General features: G+C 52.8%; 1 protein-coding gene across 2 annotated transcripts in view; it reads left to right on the top strand.

The window, feature by feature from the left end:
* The window catches only part of SLC6A17 (solute carrier family 6 member 17), a 49,264-nt gene that overhangs the window by 15,711 nt on the left and 9,984 nt on the right, over window positions 1–23,569 (top strand). For both annotated transcript variants that reach the window (XM_032421860.1, XM_032421868.1), the window contains 5 exons: window positions 782–1,154; window positions 5,675–5,832; window positions 7,462–7,588; window positions 8,340–8,521; window positions 10,245–10,355. In XM_032421860.1, coding sequence (XP_032277751.1) covers window positions 869–1,154; window positions 5,675–5,832; window positions 7,462–7,588; window positions 8,340–8,521; window positions 10,245–10,355 — 864 coding nt within the window. In that variant the 5' untranslated portion in view covers window positions 782–868. The remainder of the gene's footprint in view (window positions 1–781; window positions 1,155–5,674; window positions 5,833–7,461; window positions 7,589–8,339; window positions 8,522–10,244; window positions 10,356–23,569) is intronic.

The following is a 23,569-nucleotide window of genomic DNA, read 5'->3' as shown; positions in this document are numbered from 1 at the left end:
CCTGAGGGTTCTATAAAAATACAGAGACTGATTCAGTAGGTTTGGGAGTGGGCCTGGGCTTCTGCATTTCTAACAAGCTCCCTGTGATGCTCCTGGCCCACGAACTGTAGTTTGAATAGAAAGACCCTAGAGAAGGCAGACACCAGCTTCCCTGGGTCCCACCAGGTGGCTTAGCTACATAGAGCTCAGGAGGGCTAGGGCTTGGCCACCAGCCTGCACCGCCTGGGAGGGGAGGGCTGTGGGGGTCTCTGAAGGGTCTTGAACGCTCTAGGACATGCAATTATGAGAGGGGCCAGTACCGTCATGGACGGCCCTTTATTTGGGTTTGGTGTCTGGTTTGGCTTTCTTCCTTCCTTCCTTCCTTCTTTCTTTCTTTTAAGATTTTATTTATTTATTTGCCAGAGAGAGAGAGAGAGCACAAGCAGGGGGAGTGGCAGGCAGAGGGAGAAGCAGGTTCCCTGCTGAGCAAGGAGCCCAGGACCCTGGGATCATGACCTGAGCCGAAGGCAGACTCTTATCTGATGAGCCATGCAGGCATCCCTAGGTTTACCTTTCGGTGATGCTCAGAGAGGGCCTGTGGGAAAACTGAGTCTGCAGACTTTGAGCTCCTTGGTGGGCACCCTCTGAGGGGGAGGAAGGCAAGCTCCATATTCCAGGCCACTCACTGCCCGGCCTCTGAGTATGTGCCCTGGAGTGATGGGGGATCTGGCTCCATGTGGGCTCCTCACCTCTCTTGGTGTGGTCAGCTAATCCTCTCCTGCTCACCTGGTCGCTCTCACAGGTCCCCGGATGAGAAGGAGCTGACAGCAGCCGAGTGTCACCTTCTCTGAGTGCTGGGGAGCAGGGCTTCGTGGCCCAGGCGGCAGCAATGCCAAAGAACAGCAAGGTGACCCAGCGCGAGCACAGCAGCGAGCATGTCACGGAGTCGGTGGCCGACCTGCTGGCCCTCGAGGAGCCGGTGGACTACAAGCAGAGCATCCTGAACGTGGCGGGCGAGACAGGCGGCAAGCAGAAGGCCACAGATGAGGAGCTGGGTGCGGAGGACCGGCCGGCCTGGAACAGCAAGCTGCAGTACATCCTGGCCCAGATTGGGTTCTCTGTGGGCCTGGGCAACATCTGGAGGTTCCCTTACCTGTGCCAGAAAAACGGAGGCGGTAAGAGGCGGCCCTGCCTGCCCCGACGGCACCCTGCAGATGGGCCGGGCCCAGGGGTGAAAAGGAACACCCCTTTGCTGATGCAGAATTGGGGCTTTTGGCGGGTGGAGCTCGGGATTCTAGAGGAAGCCTCCCCAGAAATAGCCAATGGTTAACAGCGACCGAGAGGCTGCCAGGCATGGTGATAATAAGGACCCGGGCTCTGGCCCAGGATGTCCTGCGTGGAGACCCCAGTGCAGCCAGTCGGCCCTGCAACCCCATGCAAGTTGCTTGATCTCTCTGCGCCTCTCTGTTCTTCATCTGTAAAATGGGAAAAATAGTAGATCCTGCCTCACGGCAGAGTGGGGAGGATTAAATGAACTTTACGTGTGGAATGCTTAACACCGTATCCGATGCATGGTAAAGAGCAACGGTTGACCATTCTAATTAAATGCTTGCTGGGTGCCAGGCACTGTTTAACGCTTACTGGATATTAGGCTGAAATGCATGAAACTGCTGATGTTTGAGCATCTTGGAACAACCAAAACACCAGTTTCATACACTTCAACCATTGATTTCCCCATACCCTATGTGAGGAAGGAGTTATTATCTTCATGGTAGAGACTGCAAAACCGAGGCCCAGAGAGGTTAGATGACTTGCTCAAGATCACACAACTAGTGATAAAGTAAGGATTCTAACCTGGACAGCTTGGCCCTGGCGTCCGAGGACACCTGCTGCTGTCTCCCAGATAGGAGGGGGCCTCACACTACCCCTTGCGTTTTAATCCACCTAGAGGATCTTACCCCTGGTATCAAACCCGGGTAGCAGCCCCTCTGAGGCAGGCTGGAGTGTTCCAAAGGTAATTTCTTTTGAAACCAGGGGAAAGCTAACAGAAAATAAAGAGAAAAACCTAGCAGGCTGAAGACAATGACATTTACAAGCTGGGACATCTGCGAAAGTGACTTGAGCCAGCAGAGAGCCCTTGTGCCTCAGTCCCCGTGGCCTGGGACTGCCACACCCCAGACTGATGGTTGGCCACAGCTTTGTAGACATTTTAACCTGACTCCCTCTGTCTCTGCTCCATGGGACTCTGGCCACGGAGCCTCTCCCAGAGATGCAGCCCCATTCAGGGACACTCCTTCTTCCCCAGAACACACCCTCTCTGACCCAGAGGCCAAGTCTGGCTGGAGGCTTCCCCTCCGTTCCAGTTTCTGTTGAAGGGCAGGAAGTAAGATGGCCCCTCGGGCTGGTATAACTGAGGCCAGAGGCTTTTATCTTTCCACTAGACCATGGTCTATTTACCATATGCTCTCCATGCTTTGCAAGGTCTTCCCCGCCCCCCGCCCCAATCAATCAATCAATCAATCAATAACTGCCAGTTAGAGCTTTTGGTCTGAGTGGCATGGCCAGACTCAGGTCACTGAGTTGATACAAGACCAGCCCAAAGAAAGATACAACTCTATGTGTGTGGTTTTCTTACGTGCTGAGAGATGCTGACAAGAGGCATCCATGGTGACGTCAGAGGACACGTCGCCTCTGGGGACTCCAGCGGGGAACCTCTAACCTTGTGCTTTGTGGCTTAGATGACCAGCTCTGCCTGGGTGCTGGGTGCTGAATCAGAGTCCCTCTCCCCACCACACACACTCCCGGGGCAGTGGGCTTGCCAAAGGTCTCCTCCTCACGGTACCGCCAGCCCATCGCCCTGGTGCCAGACACCGTGGACAACCCCCAGAAGAAAAGCGTTGTTAGCGCTCAGGATTTTGAGCTCTCCACTCCTTGTTGCTGCTCACATTCTTCCATCCTCTCTGATTCCTAGAATCCCCTTTTATCTCTGCCTTTAACTCTCCTGTACTCTACGAGTATTATGGTAAGTCATCCCAAATGATTTTTGGAAGGAGGCTAATGATCCTATTTCAGATACAGGAAGGAGAAAACTGTTGGGTGGAGAGAGGCAGCTCTGTGGTTTTGAGCTGTGGGGGAGCCAGTAAACTTGGCTTAAATCTGGGTGGGCATTCTGGAACTCTGCTTAGCTCGCACCACTCAATGCTGATGGTTCCTTTGATCTGCGTTCTTTTAGTTTGCTTGTTTTTTTTCTGTTGATTTTTATGAAAAAGGGGCAAATGTTCATCAAGTGCTGACTAGGGCGAAGTAACTCATGTAAATCCTCACAACAGCCCCGTGCAAGAGGTAGCATTGAAGCATGAGAAATGGGTGTTTTTCTGAGTCAAAGATGGTCACATATCAGCAGTTTCATGTGGTTCTGCCGAATGTTATTATCCTCAGATAGATGACCAAAAGTGGCACAGAGAGATCAAGGAATTGGCCCAAAGTCACACAGCTAGTAAGTGGCAGAGCTAGGATTCAGGCCCAGGACGCCTGGCCCCGGGGTCCGGGTCTCAGCTCCTACTTGGTATGCATCTCAACAGGCTGAGAACCAGGTGGTCTTTCAAATCCCAGAAATAACCTCAGGGTTTGCCGGAAGCAAGACCCAGAGTACAGACCAAGACGGAGACTGCATGGATCAAGGAGGTCTCGGAGGTGCCACAGCCCAGCTCCCGAGAGCTTGACACGCTGACCAGTGCTCCCAGCTGTTGAGAGGGAGGACCCGAAGTTCCCACAAGTCACTGAAATATCAAAGGGAATCCCTTTGCGTCTCCAAATTGTATTTTTGAAGGCAGGAGAGGGTGCATTTCCAAATGATTTCAACAAGGGTTGATAAGAAAAAGGACCTCTGCCTAACCAAAAATCCTCACCCGGACCCCAGCTGCTGAGCGCTGTGCGTGGCTGGGCCGTGGCTTGGGGTGGAGAGCTGCTGCCAGCTCCGTGCCCTGGGCCTGACTCAGGCCACTGGCCCCAGTGGCCTGGTGGCGGCTTGCCCGTGGCCAGTCTTTGCTGAGGACCGCTCTGTGGACAGCACACATGTGGAAGCTCTCCCTGGTTCTTTGGGGAGAGGAGAAAAGCCTTCACAGAAGATGCCAGCCTGCCCTCGGGACACCCCGAAACCCGCCTCCCTGCCCGTTTTGCCCCACCCAAGGGGATATGGCTGAAATACAAAACCAGTGAGGTCGTGTCCCTTCGCTTTTCTGCACGTCACGTGCCTCCTCTCATTTCCCCAAACCCAAGACCAAGAGACAGAACCAGGGGTCCTTCAGGACCCCCTCCTTTCAGCGCCAGGATGGTACTGCTTGTTAGTGCCAAGTTGAACTTATGTGTACGTGTGGCCGTGTGTAGGTGTATGTTTAAAGAATTAGATGCTGTCATATAAGGCTGGGTGGGTTACCGCCCCTGGAAGACTTTCCTGATTAATTCTGTTGGACCCTGAGCCCTCCCTCGGCATGCGCGGTGCTCAGCTGGCCCCCTGTGACTAGTCTGCGTGCATGCGTGCGTGCGCGTGTGTGTGCGTGTGCGTGCACGTGTGCTGACATTGCTCACGTGAACCTGCGGGTCCTGCCTCCCAGACTGCGAGCTGTCCTGGGATAGTGGCTGTGCTCTCTTTTGCCCCCAGACCCCCCCACTGCAAGTGCCTGGCACAGGGTAGACCTGTAGTAAACAGCTGACTGTTGCCAGGTGCTGGGTCTTGTGCCCAGGAAATGCCTGATCCCCGGGTTTCTTCCGAAGCTTGGATACACGTGGAATGTCATATTTCGGGGGGCAGAGCTGTGTGTGGCTGGGGGTCTTCTGGATACTCCCAGCCGGCAAGGCTTGGTCTGGGGCTGCTGGCTGACCACCGGGGCCCTGGTGACTGGGGCTGTCTGGCGGTTGCTGGCACGACTCTCAGGACAGATCACTCGTCTGTGTCCAGACACAATTTTAATTCTCCTGCTAAATGCCCTGTCACTTGGAATTGAGACTGTGTCTGCAGTGAGGCCAGGGACAGTGAGTTTAATTTATCATCTGGAATCTTTATCAAGATCTGTTCTATTCATTACCATCCTCCTGGCTATGCTTTTCTGAACTGCTAATTTCTCTCTCTCGTTCCTCCCAATTAGCTGTAGATTAATGGTGGTGCCTGTCAGACCCTCTCTCCTTGGAGAGCTTCCAGGCTCCGCTTCCTTGGAGCTGCCTGGTCTGCGGCGTCAGCATCTGTTTCAGAGGCGGGGAAGGCCGTGCCTGGGGTCTGTGCCTCTGGGGAGCAGCGAGTGAACGGGGCCCACTCCTTCTGGGGCTGCTTCTCTGGGGGCCGGGAGGGAGCGTGAACAGGTGTCCACACAGTTCGTCAGGACGCGACTGGGTCCGTGCAGGACTTGACGGTGGATTCCTGAGAGATGGTACAGCATCTGTCTGTCTCTCTCGGGATCTAACCTTGCGAGCAGTCCTCCCTTAGCGTTTCAGATCAGGGCAGTCAAGGGGAAGAAGGGGGGTCCGGGTGGCCAGTGCATGGTGGGTCACACGTAGGAACCAGACCACTCCTGCAGGAGCACAAGGCCTGGCAGCAGTTTGAGGATGGTCAGAGGGTGGGTAAGACTGTAGGACGTGGCTGTCCTCCCTCACCCTGGTGCCGTGCTCCGGACACCCTCTGACACTCCTCTCTCCTCCCCAGGTGCCTACCTGGTGCCCTACCTTGTGCTGCTGATCATCATCGGGATCCCACTCTTCTTCTTGGAGCTGGCTGTGGGCCAGAGGATCCGCCGCGGCAGCATCGGTGTGTGGCACTACGTGTGCCCCCGCCTGGGGGGCATCGGCTTCTCCAGCTGCATAGTGAGTCGGGGGCCCACACTGGGCAGGAACCAGCAGGCTGAGGGGCCGCTCCCGGGAATGGGGTTTGCAGTTGGGCCAGGTCAAAGGCAGGGAGGGAGACCCTCCGCATGAGAATTGCTTACAACCAGCATCTCAAGGCCACACATTTCCTACGTTGAAAGTGAGCTGTGCTTTCTGAAGCAGGATATAATATTTGGAATTGTTACCAAGGAGGAAAAGCTGGGACATCTCAGCTGGAGTTCTCTGCGGCCGGACCGCAGAGAACGTGGACCGTCCCGGATACCTCTGTCTGCTTACCAGCCCGTCAGCCCCGTGTGAGGGAGGCCCTTCCTCTTTCCTTGATTGAAGAGTATTTGAATTGGGCGAGAGTGTGGCCCGGGAAAAGGCCGCCCTGAGGCATGAGGTCTCGTTGCCAGTTTGTTAGGCACAGGAAGAGAGTTGGCGAAGGTTTCAGACAAGAGCCCATGGCTGACCCAGGAGGGGTGAGGCTTTGGAACAGTGGGACCAGAGAGGCCCCACTGGCCTGGATGGGGAGCTTGGTGAGGCTCATTCACGGGGCTGCAGGTAAGGCTCTGCTTAGTTCTCTAGGTAAGGAAACTGAGCTTCCCTTAAGGGTAAAGCACACGGTGCCCCTGCTCACACCCGCTTCTGGAAGGGACTGGGGGAGGGTCTGTGTAGCTCCCGCAGTCCTGCTGGGCTTCACCTCTGCCCAGGCTGACGCGGCTAAGCACAGCGTCCTCTACTGGGGCTGGCCATGTGTGTACCCATGAGTGTGAGTGGGTCTCCCCTCAGCCTGAAAGCGCCCAAGCGGAAGAAGTAGGGGTCTCTCTCCGTCTGCATTCCCGTTAAGGTGTGCCGTGGGAGTGTCCGCTCAGGTGACACTGGGGCAGCAAGGGGCCCTCGGCTGTCACACTGCGCAACGTGACCGAGCTGGGCCCCTGGGGGTAGAAGGGGCCTCTCAGCATCCAGAGCAGGTACAGCAGATCCCTGTGTGTAAAAGCACTGCTTTCTGAGAAAGCTTTCGGACCCTCAGTCCGAATCTGCGCATTCCTCTTTCAAGTAGAATTCTGCCAAAGCTAGTGTTTGTGCTCCCGAGACACGAGAAGTGACGGCTTTCTGGGGGCAGGCTGCTGCCGGTACCAAAGAGAGAGCGGTGTCCTAAGAGGAGGGGGACATAAGACACCAGTAAGACGCATCCGCAGAACCTCAAGTGCACTGCAGTCTGGGGCTGTTGTCTGTAGAGGCAAAAGCTGTGCCGGCCTCCGTGGTCCCGGAGGGCAGCTCTGGAATTGTCATCCTGAGTCATCAGGAAATGATGGGGAAATGCTTTAAGCATCTTAGAAGAATTTCAAACTGGAAAGGATTAACATTTTAAGAGTTCATTGCTTAAAGGAGAGGTCTTTAATATCTGAAACATTCCTCTGTGGATTCCCTGAATACCAGATGAACAGAGGATTAGGAGGAGGCCCTCAAAGCCCATGCCTCATTCCCCCTCCTCCTCCTCCTGCAAGACCTCGAAGTGTTTTGTGCGGTCAGCGGGAGCCTGGGCCTTGGACCGGGAGTGGGGGTGGGGTGGAGTAGCCTGCGGCCTTCATGACCCCTCCCCCCACCGTGGACCCTTGTCCTCAGGTCTGCCTCTTTGTTGGGCTGTATTATAATGTGATCATCGGGTGGAGCATCTTCTACTTCTTCAAGTCCTTCCAGTACCCGCTGCCGTGGAGCGAATGTCCTGTCATCAGGAATGGGACTGTGGCAGGCAAGTATGGGACCCCCTGAATAGGACCCCACCTGGGGACCGCAGCCAGCCCATCCCAGGAAGGGGTTGAAGGAGCCTAAGAGGCTTAGGCACAGATTTGGGATTTCATTGACTTGTGTCACCTTGAATAAGATACCTACCCTCTCTGATCCTCATTTCCCATTCTGATGGCCTATCCCCTAGAGTTCTCAGGGAATTGAATGAAATGAGTATAAGGAAAACTCTGGAAAGTGTGGCTTTTGTTTAGTTGTTATCAATGATCCTGTGTTATTCGAATACCATCCTATCTGGAAGCAGACTTAATTTACATGCCAGTCTTATAAAAGGCTGGATGATTTATTCCACTCACAGATGGGTAAACTGAGGTCCCAGAAGTGGCTTTCCTGTGTTTTGCACCAGGATCTGGGATGAGAAACCAGATGTCTGACTCCTAGCTCAGGACCTTTCCCAAGGAACCTGAGGCCAGTTCTGCCTAATCCTTGCTGCCCTCCATGGATGGAGGCGGGCAGGGGTGGCATGTGTGGGAATTCAGCCAGATTCATGTGTCCCAAAGCCTCCCGGGCCCTATCTGGAGCCCCATCTGGAGTCCTCAGGGTCTGCCAGATCCTGGCTAGCACAGAAGGAACACTGGCCTTCCCTGCTACCCGCACTCAGCCGGGGGCTCGCCCACTGCTGCCCTGGGTGGGGATCAGGCAGAGGAGGTGGCCCCACAGCCCCGCCTGAGGCCCTCTGGCCTTTGCTGTTGTTCCAGTGGTGGAGGCAGAGTGTGAAAAGAGCTCAGCCACTACCTACTTCTGGTACCGAGAGGCCCTGGACATATCCAACTCCATCTCGGAGAGCGGCGGCCTCAACTGGAAGATGACCCTGTGTCTCCTGGTGGCCTGGAGCATCGTGGGTATGGCCGTCGTCAAGGGCATCCAGTCCTCGGGGAAGGTGAGCAGGAAGGGAGTCAGACCCGCACAGGGGGCCACAGAAGAGCATGGCGGGCAGGGGGCTGAAGACCCTGGGTTATGCCATGCAGGGTCTATTGAGTGGTCTTGGCCTCTGGGTGGCTCAGGATGACGACACAGACCCGCCGTGGAGGTGATGGGCATGTCACTGCTGCATCATTGTTCCCTGTGAACAGCCCACCAGGAGTGGCTAGGAGGGGGCTTGTGGAAAATCAGTGCTTGACCCCCAGCCACCTCTGTGCTCAGATACCTCAGGCCTGCTCCGCAGACTTTAAAGAGAAAGAAAGTTAGGAGTTCGGACCCAGGGACATTCGTCTAGATCCTAGCCCCTTAGGTTCCCAAGCAAAAGCCCTAGAAGAGCCTGCTCTGAGCACTTTTTGGTGGAAATCAGCAGCGCACCGTGTGTGAACTAAGGGGCACCTTGAGCAGGTGGGTGCTGTGAGCGAAGGGGCCTTGGGGCCTCCGAGGGTGGCTCTCCGATGCTCTCTCAGGGCGCAGCCCAGCCAATCCCACACACCCCCTTCAGGCAGGGGCCCTTTCTTCTTTGTCATGTACCAGTATTCACGGACTGCCAGGGCTGGAAAGGACATGAGAGACCCTGTGGCTCAATCCATCCATTCTACAGATGAGGAAACTGAGGCCGGGAGCTGGGAAAGCCCCTCCCCTGAGATCACACAGCCAGTCAGTCCCAGAGCTGGAACTGGAGCCTTGGCCGTCTGTCTGAGGCTCCAGGTTCCATAATGGACTTCTCGAGTAAGGAAGCTAAGCCTTGGGAAGGTAGAGTATTCTTGGCCACCACCTCTTCCCTCTCCATAGGCCAAAACAGTAGCTGACACTTGAGGGCACTTATCAGGTACTGCCACACGTACAAACGCTTTTGGTCCACAGCAACCTTATGAGTTAGGAAGCCTTACACCCATTTTATAGATGCGCAGAGGGAGGCGCACAGAGGTCACGTGAATAGCTCAAGGTCACATGGTAGGTAAATGGCAGAGCCAGGATCAGAACTCAGGTGCTCCAGCTCTGGACACACACGCTCTTTCACCTTCAACACCATCCCACCCAAACAGCCCTCTTAATTTGTTTCGGTGCAGCAAACACTCTGTGAGCATCTCCTTCCTGTGTGGCTCTCTGCCGGGCACAGGGGAATACAGAAATGTGCAAGAAATGCACATGCTAGAAAACAGCACACAGTGTATAATCACAAGAGGCAGGACCTTTTCTGATGTTTTGGCTTGGGAGCCATGTCTGTAACCTCCTGGATGCCTTCTGTCAAAGGAGCTCTAAGGACAGGGGAGAGCCTTAGGGGGTCCGCTGGAGTCAGGGATGGAAAGGCAGGCATGAGACATGAAAAAGTGAGGAGGGGAGAGGAGAGGTTTCCTTGCCCCCTTGACGGCCCTTGGGGGTGGGGAGGCTGTAGGCCCAGCCCTGCCAGCCCTTGGAAAGGGGGAAGCTAGCCCCAGGCCCAGCCATGCTGACTCCAGCTTGTTTGTGCTCTTGCTTCTGCCTTGGCTTAGTGCCAGGTGCACAGTGGGTTTGGCCCTGTGCCCAGGGGTCCCAGGGCTTCTCTTTCTGCTGCCATCAGAGGAGGCTCGTGTGCCCCAGCTGTGAGCGGGGAGGGGGGTGTGACCCAGCTGTGAGCGGGGAGGGGGGTGCCAGCCTCAGGAGGCACTCTGCCCCACGGTGGGTCCCTGTCCTCTCTGTAGGTGATGTATTTCAGCTCCCTCTTCCCCTACGTGGTGCTCGCCTGCTTCCTGGTCCGGGGGCTGTTGCTGCGAGGGGCCGTCGATGGCATCCTACACATGTTTACCCCCAAGGTAAGGGTCTGGGGGACACCGACAGCTCCACTGGGCCCGGCCAGCGTCCTGCAGTTTAGCGCTCATAAGGACCTGTCATGTGTCAGGCAGTCATCACAGGCCCCTGGAGGCATGCACTGGGGAAGGGGCATACACCTGCCCTCAAGGTTCCAATGAGAGGGACATCACCTCAATTTGGGTAGAATCGGGAGAAGCTTCAGGGAGGGGTGACCGGGGAGCAGATCCTATTTCAATGAATGGCCGTCGGACATTGCAGTCAAAGGAACTGCAGGAGCAAGTGTGGAAAAGCACTGGGCATGCTTGAGGCCATGGTGGGAAGGCAGGTTTGGCTGGGGCATGGGGGTTGGGAGCATGGGCGGTTTCATCAGTGGATCTATGACAGCAGGAACCAAGGAGATGCCTAAGAAAAGGTATCTCCGTGCTGGGAATCCCAGCTTGTACCCAAATCAGGGGAACAGTGTTACTGTTTTATTCAGGATAATAGAGCACGCGGGGTATGATTTTACCCTTACCAAATCCATCCATATCTTCGCACATTTCATCCCGCCCCCCATAGCCCAGTGAGGGACCACTGTGCACATTTCACAGGGCTATCACAGGGCCATAGTCATCCTGAAGAGATACACGCAGGTTTCTTGATGGTGGTCTTTGCCACCACATGGCCTTGCCTCTCTATTCCCCACTGGCCACGGTTGGCATGAGCTAGTCCCCTGAGCAATAAGGAGATTTCAAATGCAGAATGGGATGCCCTTCAAGGTGCCCCAAGCAATGTACATTAGTAACCCATCAGGGAAGGCTGGGGAGGTCCAATTCCAAATGCCAGCTGATCAGTGAGCAGCCAGCTCATTGGTGAGACTCCAGGCGACGGGCATGGGTCAGAACACCACCATCTTGAGGCCCTCAACCTTGGCCCTCACAGTGCCGTGTCACACGTGTGCTCACCCACACTGGTGTTCACACAAGAAGTTCATACAGATGACACAGGGAGAAGAACCCAGATCTAATGGGGAATCCCTATTGCCTCCCAGCTCCGCTCTGCCGCTGGGAACATCCCCAGACGTTGGGGGATGGCAGTGGGTAAGACACACACCACTCATAGTCATCAGATAGGAAATCCATTGGCCCTGGGCATTCTTGGTTAGAACATCTGAGGCTTACAACCATGGAGGTCCACTTCAGGAAGAGCTTAGTGAATCTCCTGACCATGAGTGTGCCTCCCGAGCCACGTGGCTGACATGAGGATGTTGTGAACAAGTGATATGTTTGGGGGGAAAGGGCCATGAGAAGAAAGCCAGTGGTTTTTATGAATTACTTCCACTGTATTTCTATAATAATGATCAATCTAACGTTTTCACTTGAGTCTTTCAGTTATATTTTACTGGACTTTGTTAGGAAACAATATACTCTGGAGGTGTTCATAAATGGGGAGGTTCACCCAGGTCTTCAGATGGGCAGGCCCCTTGGTGGCATCCATCCTGAGAGAGCCCAGTAAGGGAGGGATTCATGAGATTGGCTTCTGGTCCCAGCACACACAGTACTGTTCCCTATTTGATTCAGACACTCTTTAAAACATCTGTTTAATCATGAAATGTCTCAGGCAGGTAAACACACATATATAATAATATAATAAACATTAGAGAGGCCATAAAATATTACAGAGGCCATAAAAGTGCCCTTATAGCCTGCCCTGATCCCATGTCCTTCCTCCCCCAAAGATAAGCACTATCCTGAATTTGGGATTTACCCTCCTAATACACTTTTTAAAATTCGTAATACATATACCCGTATGCATAAACAACGGATAGCATTTGTGCGTACTTTTAACCTTTACATAAGTGGCATCGTATTATACGCAACTTCCTGTGACTTGCTTTAGCTTTTATTTTTGCGCAACACTGTAATCTGAGATTTATTTATAGTGCTGTTTGTAGCTCTAGTGCATCATCTTTCCTGCTGTATCGTAGTCCACTGTAGCACTGAACTGTATTTGTTCATTCTCTAGGTGAGGATCATTTATGTTGTTTCCAGCTTTCACCATGGGGCTAGGAATGCTACAGTAAACATTATTGCACAGGTCTTCACGTGCACAATTTTCCCAAGGGTGTCTGTGTTTAGGAGTGGAATTGCTATCTCAAAGGGTATGCGTATCTTCAGTTTCACTAGATGGTGGCCAAATTGCTCTTCAAAATGGTGGCCATGGCCAACACTCCCACCAGTTGTATAGGAGAGTCCCTGTGGCTCCACGTTTATCAGACTTCCATTTTTGCCAATCAGCTGGATGCAAGATGGTGGATGTGCACTTGGAACAATAGAGGACACTCCTTTCCAAAACCTTTTCCTGGATGTTCAGGAAATGGTGTGATGCCACTTTAGCATCTGCAGGGGTCAGAGTTCCCCTGAGGTGAAGTTTAAAGAAACCGAACCTGGAAGGCCCTGGAGGAGCCAGGTTACCAAGACCCAGCAGGTGGCCCTGGCCCATCTAGCTCTTGTGACTTCCAGTCTGGGTAGAGCCTGTGGGCTTGTCTTGAGATCTTGCTCACTGAGCAGTTCTATGGGGCAGCTCCTGCCCTTGACTTTGAATGGATGTGTTGCACAGGGAAGGGGAGGCCTAAGGGCCTCAAAGGCCAAACTCTTCCGTCAAGGATCCCCTTCACAGCCTGTACTGCAGGTAAAGCTAGTAATGATGGCTGGGTGAGGCTCCTATTTACAAATTCCTCCAAGTCATCCACAAAAAGGGTGGATCCACTCTCAGTCTTCTGACTGTCCATACGTGGCAGACTACTGCTGCAGAGCTCTGACTATGCCAGCACAGGATTGCTGAGATATGAGGAACCCTGGAACCAATTCAAGTTCTTGACCTAGAATGGTGCTATCGAATGCTAGGGTCATTGCACACAGCTGCCCAGGCTGTGCACTGCTCCATTTATATTGACCACAATGGGAATGAAATCCCCAGGGGTCATGCCATTTGGCAGCCATGGCGGAGTCCAAGAAGATTTTTGGCCAGGGCATCTCTGAATCCACTTGAAAAAAGCGTAGGCTCTCCATGGATATGCTGAATGTCTTCTTATAAAGTCTTCCAACATCAGAAATAATCCAAACCATAGGATCTGGCCTTTCAGTCCATGCCCTCAAGCAGTCACTGAGTGTGTGACAAATGCAATGTGGCCAGGATACCATGATGACCCACTAACATCTTTGATGGGACAGTAACTCATGTTGATGGCTAATTAAGTTCTTGGATTCCTCGGGCAACTTCTCTCCTGATTACTTTCTTTCCATCCAGTGAAAAACCCAAGTCAGCATGGAGGGCTACAGAATTCACCATGTGACTGGCTCAACACAGAGTCATAGATTATGGTAGACTTCTCACCACCAGAACTTTCAGAAAATGTTTATCAAAATTACAACTGTTCAAGTCCTTTGGCCCAGCAATTCCACTCCCAGGTACTTGTCCTACAGATATATTCACTCACAAGCAAAATGATCTCTGCACAGTATTGGTCACTACAGCAAATGTTTTAGTGGCAAAAGATTGAAAACAACCTGAATGACCACCATTCATTTATCCCTTCGTTCAGCAAACGTTCGTGGGATGCCTGTTATGTTCTGGGCTCTGTTGTGGGTCCTGGGACGCAGCCATGAACCAAGCAGACAAACTTCCCAACCCTCCTGGATCTTGTATTTTAGGGAGACAAGCGATATAAGATTAAGGACTTGTTGGGTGGTATTGCTAAGGAGAAAAATAAAGCAGAGAAAAGAGGATTAGGGACACCAGGGAGAGGGGTTGCTTCAGACAGTGTTCAAGGAAGGCCTCCCTGAGAAAGTGGCATTTGAGTAAAGACGTGGCAGGTGGGGGAGCAGGCTGTGTGGATATCTGGAAGTAGCACTTTCCATTTCGGAGGGAGTGATAAGCGAAAAGGCCTTGAGATTGGATGTGCCTGGCGTCCAATCCAAGGAGGCTAGTGAATCTGGAATGGGTGGGGAGAGAGGTAAGGACATGCGGTCAAGGGGATAGTGGGAGCGAGTTCACGAGGGTCTTGTGAGCCAGGTATGACTTTGGTGTTTACTCTTGGTGAAATGGGAGCCATTAGAGGTTCTGAGCAGAGGAGCAGCACGATCTGACTTCTGTCTTTGAAGGATCCCTCTGGCTGCCATAGAGAATCTGAGCGGCCAAGGGTGGAACAGGGAGATCTGCCAGAAGGCTCCATCCAGGTGAATCCATCCAGGTTCTAGAATTCATCCAGGTGAGAGGTGACTGCAATTTGAGCCCAGGTGATAGCAGTGGGAGTGCTGAGAAGTGGTTGGATTGAGGATATATCTAGGAAGTAGGGTCAACAAGATTTGTTGTTGGATTGGATGTGAGGGGCAAGAGAAAGAGAATGGTCAAGGATGACTCCAAGGTCTTTTGCTTGAGCACCTAGAAGCATGGAGTTGACATTTATGGAGACGAAATTAGATGGTGAGAGGAGCAGGTTCAAGACTGCTGTTTGGGATGTGGCAGGTCTAAAATGTCTAATAGATATCTAAGTGGAGGGGTGCCTGGGTGGCTCAGTCCATTAAGCATCTCTGCCTTTGGTTCAGGTCATGATCCCAGGGTCCTGGGATCAAGCCCCACGTCAGGCTCCCTGCTCAGCGGGGAGCCTGCTTCTCCCTCTCGCTCTGCCTCTCCCCCTTCTTGTGTTTGCTCTCTCTCTCTCTCTGTCAAGTAAATAATAAATAAAATCTTAAAAAAAAAAATCCAAGTGGAGATGTTAAGTAGGCAGTTGGTCAGATGAGTCTGCCAGTCAGGTGGAGATATAAATTTGGAATCAGAGAATTTAAAGCTGTGGACTAGTGATAGCATCTCATTGCGGGAGCTCTCTTCTCCTCGTGCCATTTTTTTCTGGGAAGGAGGAAGCGAGGGCATTGGTTGAGGGTCTGAATGGTGGAGGGGTGGTGGGGGCCTAAGGAGGAGTGAGTGTGAGGTGACGATGCAGGGGACAGGGAAGGCGTGCAGCACAGCACGGGGCACGGGTATGCGGTGCAGTCAGCCCGCACGGTGTAGCTCATATTTCTCCAATTCCGAGCTGGACAGTTCCTCCTATTTATACCTCTGAAAGCAGGCTATCTCCCACAGTGAGGGGGTACTTAGAACAATCCCGTGCTTTACAGTGGATGGTACTTACTGGGTGCCGGGCACTGTTACCCGCACCTTACATACATCAGCTCCTTTAAAGCTCATAATGACCCTTGAGGCAGAGGTTATTCTTGCCATTTTGCACGTGGGGAAACTGACACACAGGGAGGTTAAATAGCTCATCCAAGGTCCCAAAGTGTGCATTGTGTGATTTCTCTAGCTATGCTTAGCTGCTGGGGGGCACGCCCAGAGTCGGTGGATGGTTGGACCAGGGTCGGGAGGCAATGACGTGGGACGACCATGGAGAGAGGTGGCAGGGGAGTTAAGAGGGTAGCAAGGGACTAACCAAGTGATGGGCCCTTGACTAAGCCGATCAAGAAGGGAAGTTAGGCTCCAAACAGGGTGGGGGGAGTGAAATGTAGGTGGGTCCCAGTGAGGCTGAAGAATTTTTGGAGTCAAGATACTAAAAGGAGGGAGCTGGAAAGATGGGGTGCTTTGGGGTTCAGGGTCCTTAACGTTGAGGTCCTCGTTGGAGCATAGCTCTCAGATATGACAGAGGCTATGGCACGACCCGAGGCCTGGGGTGGAGGACAGGATTGGTGGAAGGGAGGAGCTGAAGGGACCGAGAATCCTGATGGCAGTAGAGCGGGACAGAGAGAGGAAACCGTGGAATAAGAATGATGACCTGGAGGAACGGGCAGCACCCCATCCACCTCCAGGCCCAATGGCAGCACGGGCGTGCACGAGAACAGCCTCCACCCCAGCGGGCTGCAGGGGGAGCAGCGGCCTCAGGCCCACCCTTGACTAACCAGACTCCAGCCAGCGGACCGGTTAATCAGGATCACCGGGCGTATCCAGGCAGCAGTAGCTCTTGAAAGCCCCCGGTGGTTCTGAAGGGCAGCCAGGCTGGAGAACCACCGAATCAGAGCAGGGAGGACCATCCAGGGAAGGGGTGTGGAGATGGGGGATTTGAGGGATGACAGACTGTGAGTTCCAGGAGCCCTAGAACTCTGTGGGTTCCCAACTCAGCACGACAAGGAAGTGTCGAGCCTGGGGCAGGGCGGTGGACATCTCCGGTGTGGACAGTAGGGGAGGAAGGGGAGGAATACACACACGCGTAGATATGTTTGTTGGGGGTGTGTGTTTGTGTCACTGATAGACGCATGAAATATCACTGGAAGGGCACGCAAGCAGCAGAGATCATGGTCACGTCTAGTGAAGAGGAATCGAGTGTTTGGATCGAGTGGGGGAAAGGAGGCCTTACTGTGCCTTTGTGTGTCCTTTGAGTTTTAAGTCCGGGGTCATCGGTTAAGATGAAAGCCGCACAGTCTTCGGGGGTAGGGGCTACCCGGCAGAACCTGAGCTGCGAGCAGCTTTGGCATCAGCTTCTCTCTTCGCCACCTCTGGGGTCTTCACCAGGGAGCCCGACCAGCTCCCGGGTCAGGGCGCGTGTTAACCCTTAGAGAAGTGGGGTCCTGGGAGGCCTGGAAGGCCCAGGGGCAGAGCTCCTTGACCCCCACGAGTAGAGGAGGGCTTCTGGGCAGGACGACCAGGGCAGGCCAGCCTTATTGCCAGAGGGTGGGCTCTGGAGCCAGACAGGCTGGTTCGGATCCCAGCTCATCTCTCCGTGGTCCGGGGGCAAGATGCCTGGGGAGCTCACTCCGTTTTCCCCAGCTGCGAGATGGGGTGAACCCTGGTAGCTCCCCGACAGCCTTGTCAGGACACCATGGAGGGCTGCTCCTGGCGTGCGGAGAGCGCATGGTAAGCCGTAGTGATTATTATTCTCTCCCTCGTGAAGGTGACACTGTTCTTGGGCAGTGGGAACCCGGCGCTCCAGTGCCATCTGGTGTCTTGCGGCCCCGGCTGGCTCGCACACCGGCAGGTGCCCGGCAGGGCTGAGAAGCAAGGGCGTGGGCTCCGGTCATGCACCGGGTCAGGCCAGGAGCTCAGGAGCTGCTTGTGGATTCTGAAAGCATCTTCGTGCCGCTGAGTCAAATGCGTGAAAACACCTTGTTCTCTGTGTGAGGAAGTGACTCAGCCAATGTGCCAAGGAGGTGGCAGGAAGCCCTTGCTGTGTTTCAGGGTATCTCCCCCCGCAACCCCCAAGGAGGGTGCGAGTCTTGTCTTTGGTGGGGAGAGCCCGTTTCCCACCTCTCCTCTTGCAGTCACACCCTGACGTTTGCAAAGGACATTGGGCTTCCTGAGGTCTGGCCATGGGTTCATCTTCTGTGGACACTATGATCAGGACCTTGTTAGAATCATGCACCCCAGAAATCCTGATAGATCCCCTTTGTTTTCTTTTAATTTTTAAAAAGATTTTGTTTATTTATTTGAGAGAGAGAGAGCACGAGCAGGGGATAGAGGGAGAAGCAGACTCCCTGCTGAGCAGGAAGCCTGATGCAGGGCTTGATCCCAGGACCCTGAGATCATGACCTGAGCTAAAGGCAGACACTTAACCAACTGAGCCACCCAGGCGCCCCGAGGACCTTGTTGGAATTATGCACCAGCACCCCAGAAATCCTGATAGAGCCCCTTTAAATTCAAGGAACAACAGGCATTGAATCCTAAAGGTGCCTGACTCACTTTACCCCCAGCTGAACATAGAGATCTGGTCATCTCCATCAGCAAGGGAGTCCCTCCAAGCCCCACTGGGGAGGGTGCCCAGGGGCTGCTCACACAGGGCACTTTTCTCCTCAAAGGTTAAGTTTTGGCACTGTCAGATTCTTTTCTGGGGCCTCATTAATATCAGATTTGGATCCACCAATTTTCTTCAAAATAATCTAGGGATGGGGCATGGGGGTACAAAGGAGACCGGGTTGGCCCTGTGTTGGGAGCTGTTGAAAATGAGTGTTGGGTACATGGGGGTTTGTTATACTATCTTCTCCATTTTTGTACATTTTAAAATAAATGTTCCATAATTTTTAAAAATGAAGAAAGAATAGCAAATACAGTCTTAACATACAAATAATTTTTATTCCCATTCCAAATCATCACATATAAGACATTCCTACCCTGTCCTTTGAGAGTCTGTCCCCCAAGTTATAGGGTGAGCTCCAGTGATGCAGTTTGGGATGATGGCGGCCTCCCTAGGGTGGCTGCCAACATTTGTGGAACTTGGCCCTGAACAGTGGCTGGGCCTAGGAATTTACCCATGTCTTATTTTTAGATTTAGGGAATGATGAAAATCCTAACAATGACATGTTTGGGTCTCACAGATGATTCAGACCCTTTAGTAAAAACTTTAGTAATGACTGATATAGATGAAAAATGAAAAATCACCAGAAGAAGATGAAGAAGAGGAGGAAGGGGGGAGGGGGAGGGGGAAGGGAGAGGTAGAAAAGCAAGAGGAAAGGAAAAGAAGCCAGCATTAAAATAACCATGTTTTAGAAAGTAGGAGTTTAAAACCATAAGGATCTTCTTGTCCTAGAAGCCTGCATCCTAGCACAAAAAGGCCAGGACAATTTCACAGTGCCTGGTCTGGTCCTTCCCGCTCAGCTCACCTTCAGGAAGCAGCTTGTCTGTCTTTCTTGCCCCCAACTCTTTTCCTTGCCTTCCGTGTACCAGACATTGCATTCAAAGATGAACAGGAGATGGGCTCCGCCCCTAAGAAACACAAAGTGTTGAAAAGAAGGCAGACGTATAAATCTGATATGCAGGGGTTGACCAGAGCTGGGAGAGCCCAAGGACCATGACAAGCTCTGCCAGAGGCATCAGGAAAGGCTTCAGAGAGGAGGTGATATTTGTGCCGGGTTTTGAGAAATAAATAGGAGTTTTGCCAGAATGTGAGTAGGAGGAAGGGAATTCCAGGCAGAGGGAACAGCCTGGGCAAAGGCCAGAGGTAAGATACCGCAGTGCTTTTCAAGAGTAAGTTCACTGCATTTGGAGATAGGGACAAAAAGTGGGAAAATATTTTCCAGCACACAGTGGAGAACGATCAGGGATTTTTCCACATGCAAGGGAGATGACCAGGGCTGTGTCCATCTCAATTTACCCTCTCTTACAAAATCTTGTGTTCTTCTTCCTGCTTGGAACTCACCAGACCACCCAGAGCCCAGCCATTAGGTCTACGTTTCTAGCCCAAGGGAGGTGCCTAGGTTCCAGCTGATCGGTAAAACTGGCATGACTGACATTTGTGAGCATCAGTGAATACCCGCATGCCTTCCAGGCACAAGTAATCCCTCCACGCATTTCCAGAACTTTCTGGGAGAATCATTTAAGAACCCACCCAGGAGAGGGGAGATACAGAAGGCCTTTCCCAGTGGGACAGTGATTACTTTGTTCTCCTTTTTAAATTAATCTTCAAATTTCTGTATAGGCCTCTGTTTCCTTACTCACGATGCCAAAATCCAAATAGCCCCGAAAAACAAAAGTTGTTTTTTCTTTCTCCTCGAACTCATTTGGCGGCAAAATGACCTGAACAGATGTGAGGCTATTTTTAGTTTCTATTGATTCACTTGGTGTGAATATTCATATTCATATTCTGCTGCAAAAATACTAATGTGTTTGATTACGGAGTGCTGCCCCAGACCCTGCTGGGGGTGTTATGTAATTATGTGGCATATGCACTACATTACCTTTCTAAAATAGAGTTAGGAACAAGAGCCCAAATTCCACAGCCAGTCTGGCCTCAGGGCTTTTAGATAAGGAAATGTGGGCCTGCCATCCTCCTTTTGTAAAGAGGCCATTGTGAGCACAGTGGACCCTCAACAGTGTGGGCTAACCCTACCCCATTTCCCTGGCGTCTCATTCTCCATACTTCACTGTGACCGTTTTAAACCTCTTCCACCTTTCTGCACGTCCCGACTTCACCCCTAACAGATGATTTGGCCTCCTGCTTTATGGGTTTAACAGGAGCCACCGAGACAGAAACTCCCTCGCAGACAAGGAACATCCAAACCCGCCTGCACCTGCCTGCCCCATCCCATTCTTTTGTCCTGGTCCCTCCATGAGCAGCTCCAGGGTCTCTGATGGGAGACAGCTCCCGCCCCTCTAGACCGCCTGCCCTCCATCTGCTTTTACCTATCATCAAGTCACTGCATTAAAGACAAAAACGAGACAACAAATCAATAGTTTTCATAGCCTTTGCCTGAACCCGCCGTCTTTCTCCTCCTGTTCCAAGGCGAGCTTCTCCAAGGAGTTGATTATCCACTTTACCTTCATTTCTTCCCCTCTGCTTCTCGGCTCTCCTGGCTCCTACGTGACTCGGGCCCCATCGCTTCCCGAACGCTCCGAGCCACCCGGGACAGGCTCACCCTAGTGTATTTTTCCGGGTCGCACGGGGCCCTCCTCCTCCCAGGCCCGCTTGCTTCCTGTGGCCTCCGATCCAGCCCTCTCTTGCTCTTCCTCCCATCTGGGCTGCTCACCTCCTCTCCCTCCCTTGTGAGACCCCCTTGCCTGGGCCCCTGGCTCGCCTCTTCTCAGCGCTCCACAGTTAGGGCCTCAGTTCCTTCCGGCACACCTGCTCCTCACAAGTTACATCTCCGGCTCAGCCTCTTCTCTGGGCTCTAGACCCACTTGTCTGCCTGCCCACTTGACCTCTCCTCTTAGATAGTGTAAAGACACATTAAATTCCGCATTTCTGCAGTGAATGCCTTGATCTGCCCTGTTCCAACCCCATCAAGACCTGCCCCTTTTCCTCAGACTCCATCTGCACCCCGCCAGGTAGGTGGGCCAGAAGTGTGGCTGTCGCCTTGACACCTGACTCTTCAGCATCCCCCCATCTCCAGTCCGTGGCTAAGGTCGGCTTCGTTGCTACCCTCCTCCTCTATATCTCTTAGCGGTTTCCCAGATTAGGTGCTTTCTTAGGACCTTTGATCGGACTCCTCTGCCTCCCAGCCTCACCTTTTCCTCTCCCGCTTTGTCCTTGCTGCTTCTGGCAGCCTGGGCTCTTCCCTTAACTTTCACCTGCCCTCCTCTGTCCTGCCTCGCCTCTGGGCCTCTGCACACACTGTTCCCTCTGCGGGAATGCTCTTCCCGCTCTTAGCCTTGCTTTTGTATCTCTCAGATGTCAGTTCAAGGATCCCTTCCTCCCGGGGAAGCCTTCTGTGGCCTCCTGCCTGGCTCAAGTCCCCCCGCTACAGGCTCTCGGAGCATTGGGTGCCTGGCCTGCACAGCCCCTGTCCTAGTTGCCACTCAGCATCTGTTTGCAGGGTCATTTGACAATGGCCACCTCTCCAATTAGAATGTCAACTCGCTAGGAGCTGGGACCTTGCCTGTTCTTGCCCTCTATGGCTCCCCATCACCTAGCACTGGGCCTGGCCCACATAGGTGCTCTGTGTTGGATGGATGAGTCATAGTCACAGGGAGGCCACACGTTACCACTGAGGATGCAGAGAGCGGGGGGGGGGGAATGAGGGGGGGGTCACCTCTTCTCAGGGATGTCGGGGGCTGTTAGCTCCTGAATGTCTGCGTTCTGGGCTTTCTTGGTGGACCAGAGATGACTTTATTTTGTGCAAGGTGGGGGACCTTAATCTCCCCCAGAGCGCACATACTTTCGGGCCAGGGCTCCATTTGCATACCGACCCTGAAGGCTCTGCTCCCATTGTCCTCCCCTTCCTCCTCAGCCTGCAGTGCCTCCTCCGGCCCCCAAGCTTGCCCACACCTTCTCCACTGGTGGAGTGACGCCAGGTGTTCCCATGTGCCTAGGGAGCTGCTGAGGTGATGGGCGGCTGGGCCTCTGTCCTGGGGGCTAGGGCTGTAACATAGCTTCAAGTCCGATGCCTCAGTGTGCCCACGAGGAAGGACTGAGCCACGGGCACACAGCGAGGGGCGGCTGGGCCAGGACCAGCTAGGGCTGGTGCCTGCAGGGGTGGCAAACTCTCTAGCGCCTCCTTGTCTCCTGGTCTGTCACTTGGGTCGACCTCAGCAGCAGAGGTCCAGGGGGCAATGCTCTGAGGAGTAGAGGCGTCAGGAGACGGTGCTAGGACGTTGTCGTGGGCTGCATCAGACCATCTGTACTTGAGTAACTTCTCTGCCCCAACAACCAGCTCCGTCACTTGGAGCGAGTAATTTCCACTTTGGGGTCTCAGTTCGCTCTTTCGAAATGTGAATAATAATTCCTGCCCCTCACCAAAAAAAACCCCAAAAACCTGTCCCGTCTAGGTCAGAGGCACTTTGGCAGGATTAATTTTGCTACTTATGTGCCGGGTATTACTTGTTGCTGCCACATCTGATCCTCACAAGCACCGTGGGAGGGACACTGTATTATTATTCCCATTTTTCAGATGGGAAAACTGAGCCTCATAAAACAGGCACTATCACTATTGGGTATTTACCCCAAAGATACAAATGTAGGGATCCGAAGGGGTACATGCACCCTGATGTTTATAGCAGCAATGGCCACGATAGCCGAACTGTGGAAAGAGCCAAGATGTCCATCGATAGATGAATGGATAAAGAAGAAGTGATATATATATATAATGGAATATTATGCAGCCATCAAAAGGAATGAGAGCTTGCCATTTGCAATGACGTGGATGGAACTGGAGGGTGTTATGCTGAGCGAAATAAGTCAAACAGAGAAAGACATGTATCATATGACCTCACTAATATGAGGAATTCTTAATCTCAGGAAACAAACTGAGGGTTGCTGGAGTGGTGGGGGGTGGCAGGGATGGGGTGGCTGGGTGATGGACACTGGGGAGGGTGTGTGCTATGGTGAGCGCTGTGAATTGTGCAAGACTGTTGAATCACAGATCTGTACCTCTGAAACAAATAATGCAATATATGCTAAGAAAAAAAAAAAAGAAGATAGCAGGAGGGGAAGAATGAAGGGGGGGAAATCAGAGGGGGAGACGAACCATGAGAGATGATGGACTCTGAAAAACAAACTGAGGGTTCTAGAGGGGAGGGGGGGTGGGAGGACGGGTTAGCCTGGTGTTGGGTATTAAAGAGGGCACGTTCTGCATGGAGCACTGGGTGTTATGCACAAACAATGAATCATGGAACACTACGTCAAAAACTAATGATGTAATGTATGGTTATTACCATAACAATAAAAAATAAATAAAACAGGCACTGTCATTTTCCTAAGCCTTCTCAGCTATTTAAAGATGGGAGTCAGGTTTAGACCTGGGTCTGTCCAACTCGACAGCCC

This window comes from Phoca vitulina, unplaced genomic scaffold, assembly GCF_004348235.1.
Source record: "Phoca vitulina isolate PV1807 unplaced genomic scaffold, GSC_HSeal_1.0 scaffold2, whole genome shotgun sequence".
NCBI lineage: Eukaryota > Metazoa > Chordata > Mammalia > Carnivora > Phocidae > Phoca > Phoca vitulina.
Note: the sequence above shows the minus strand (reverse complement) of the source record. Positions and strands in the feature narration are given on the sequence as shown.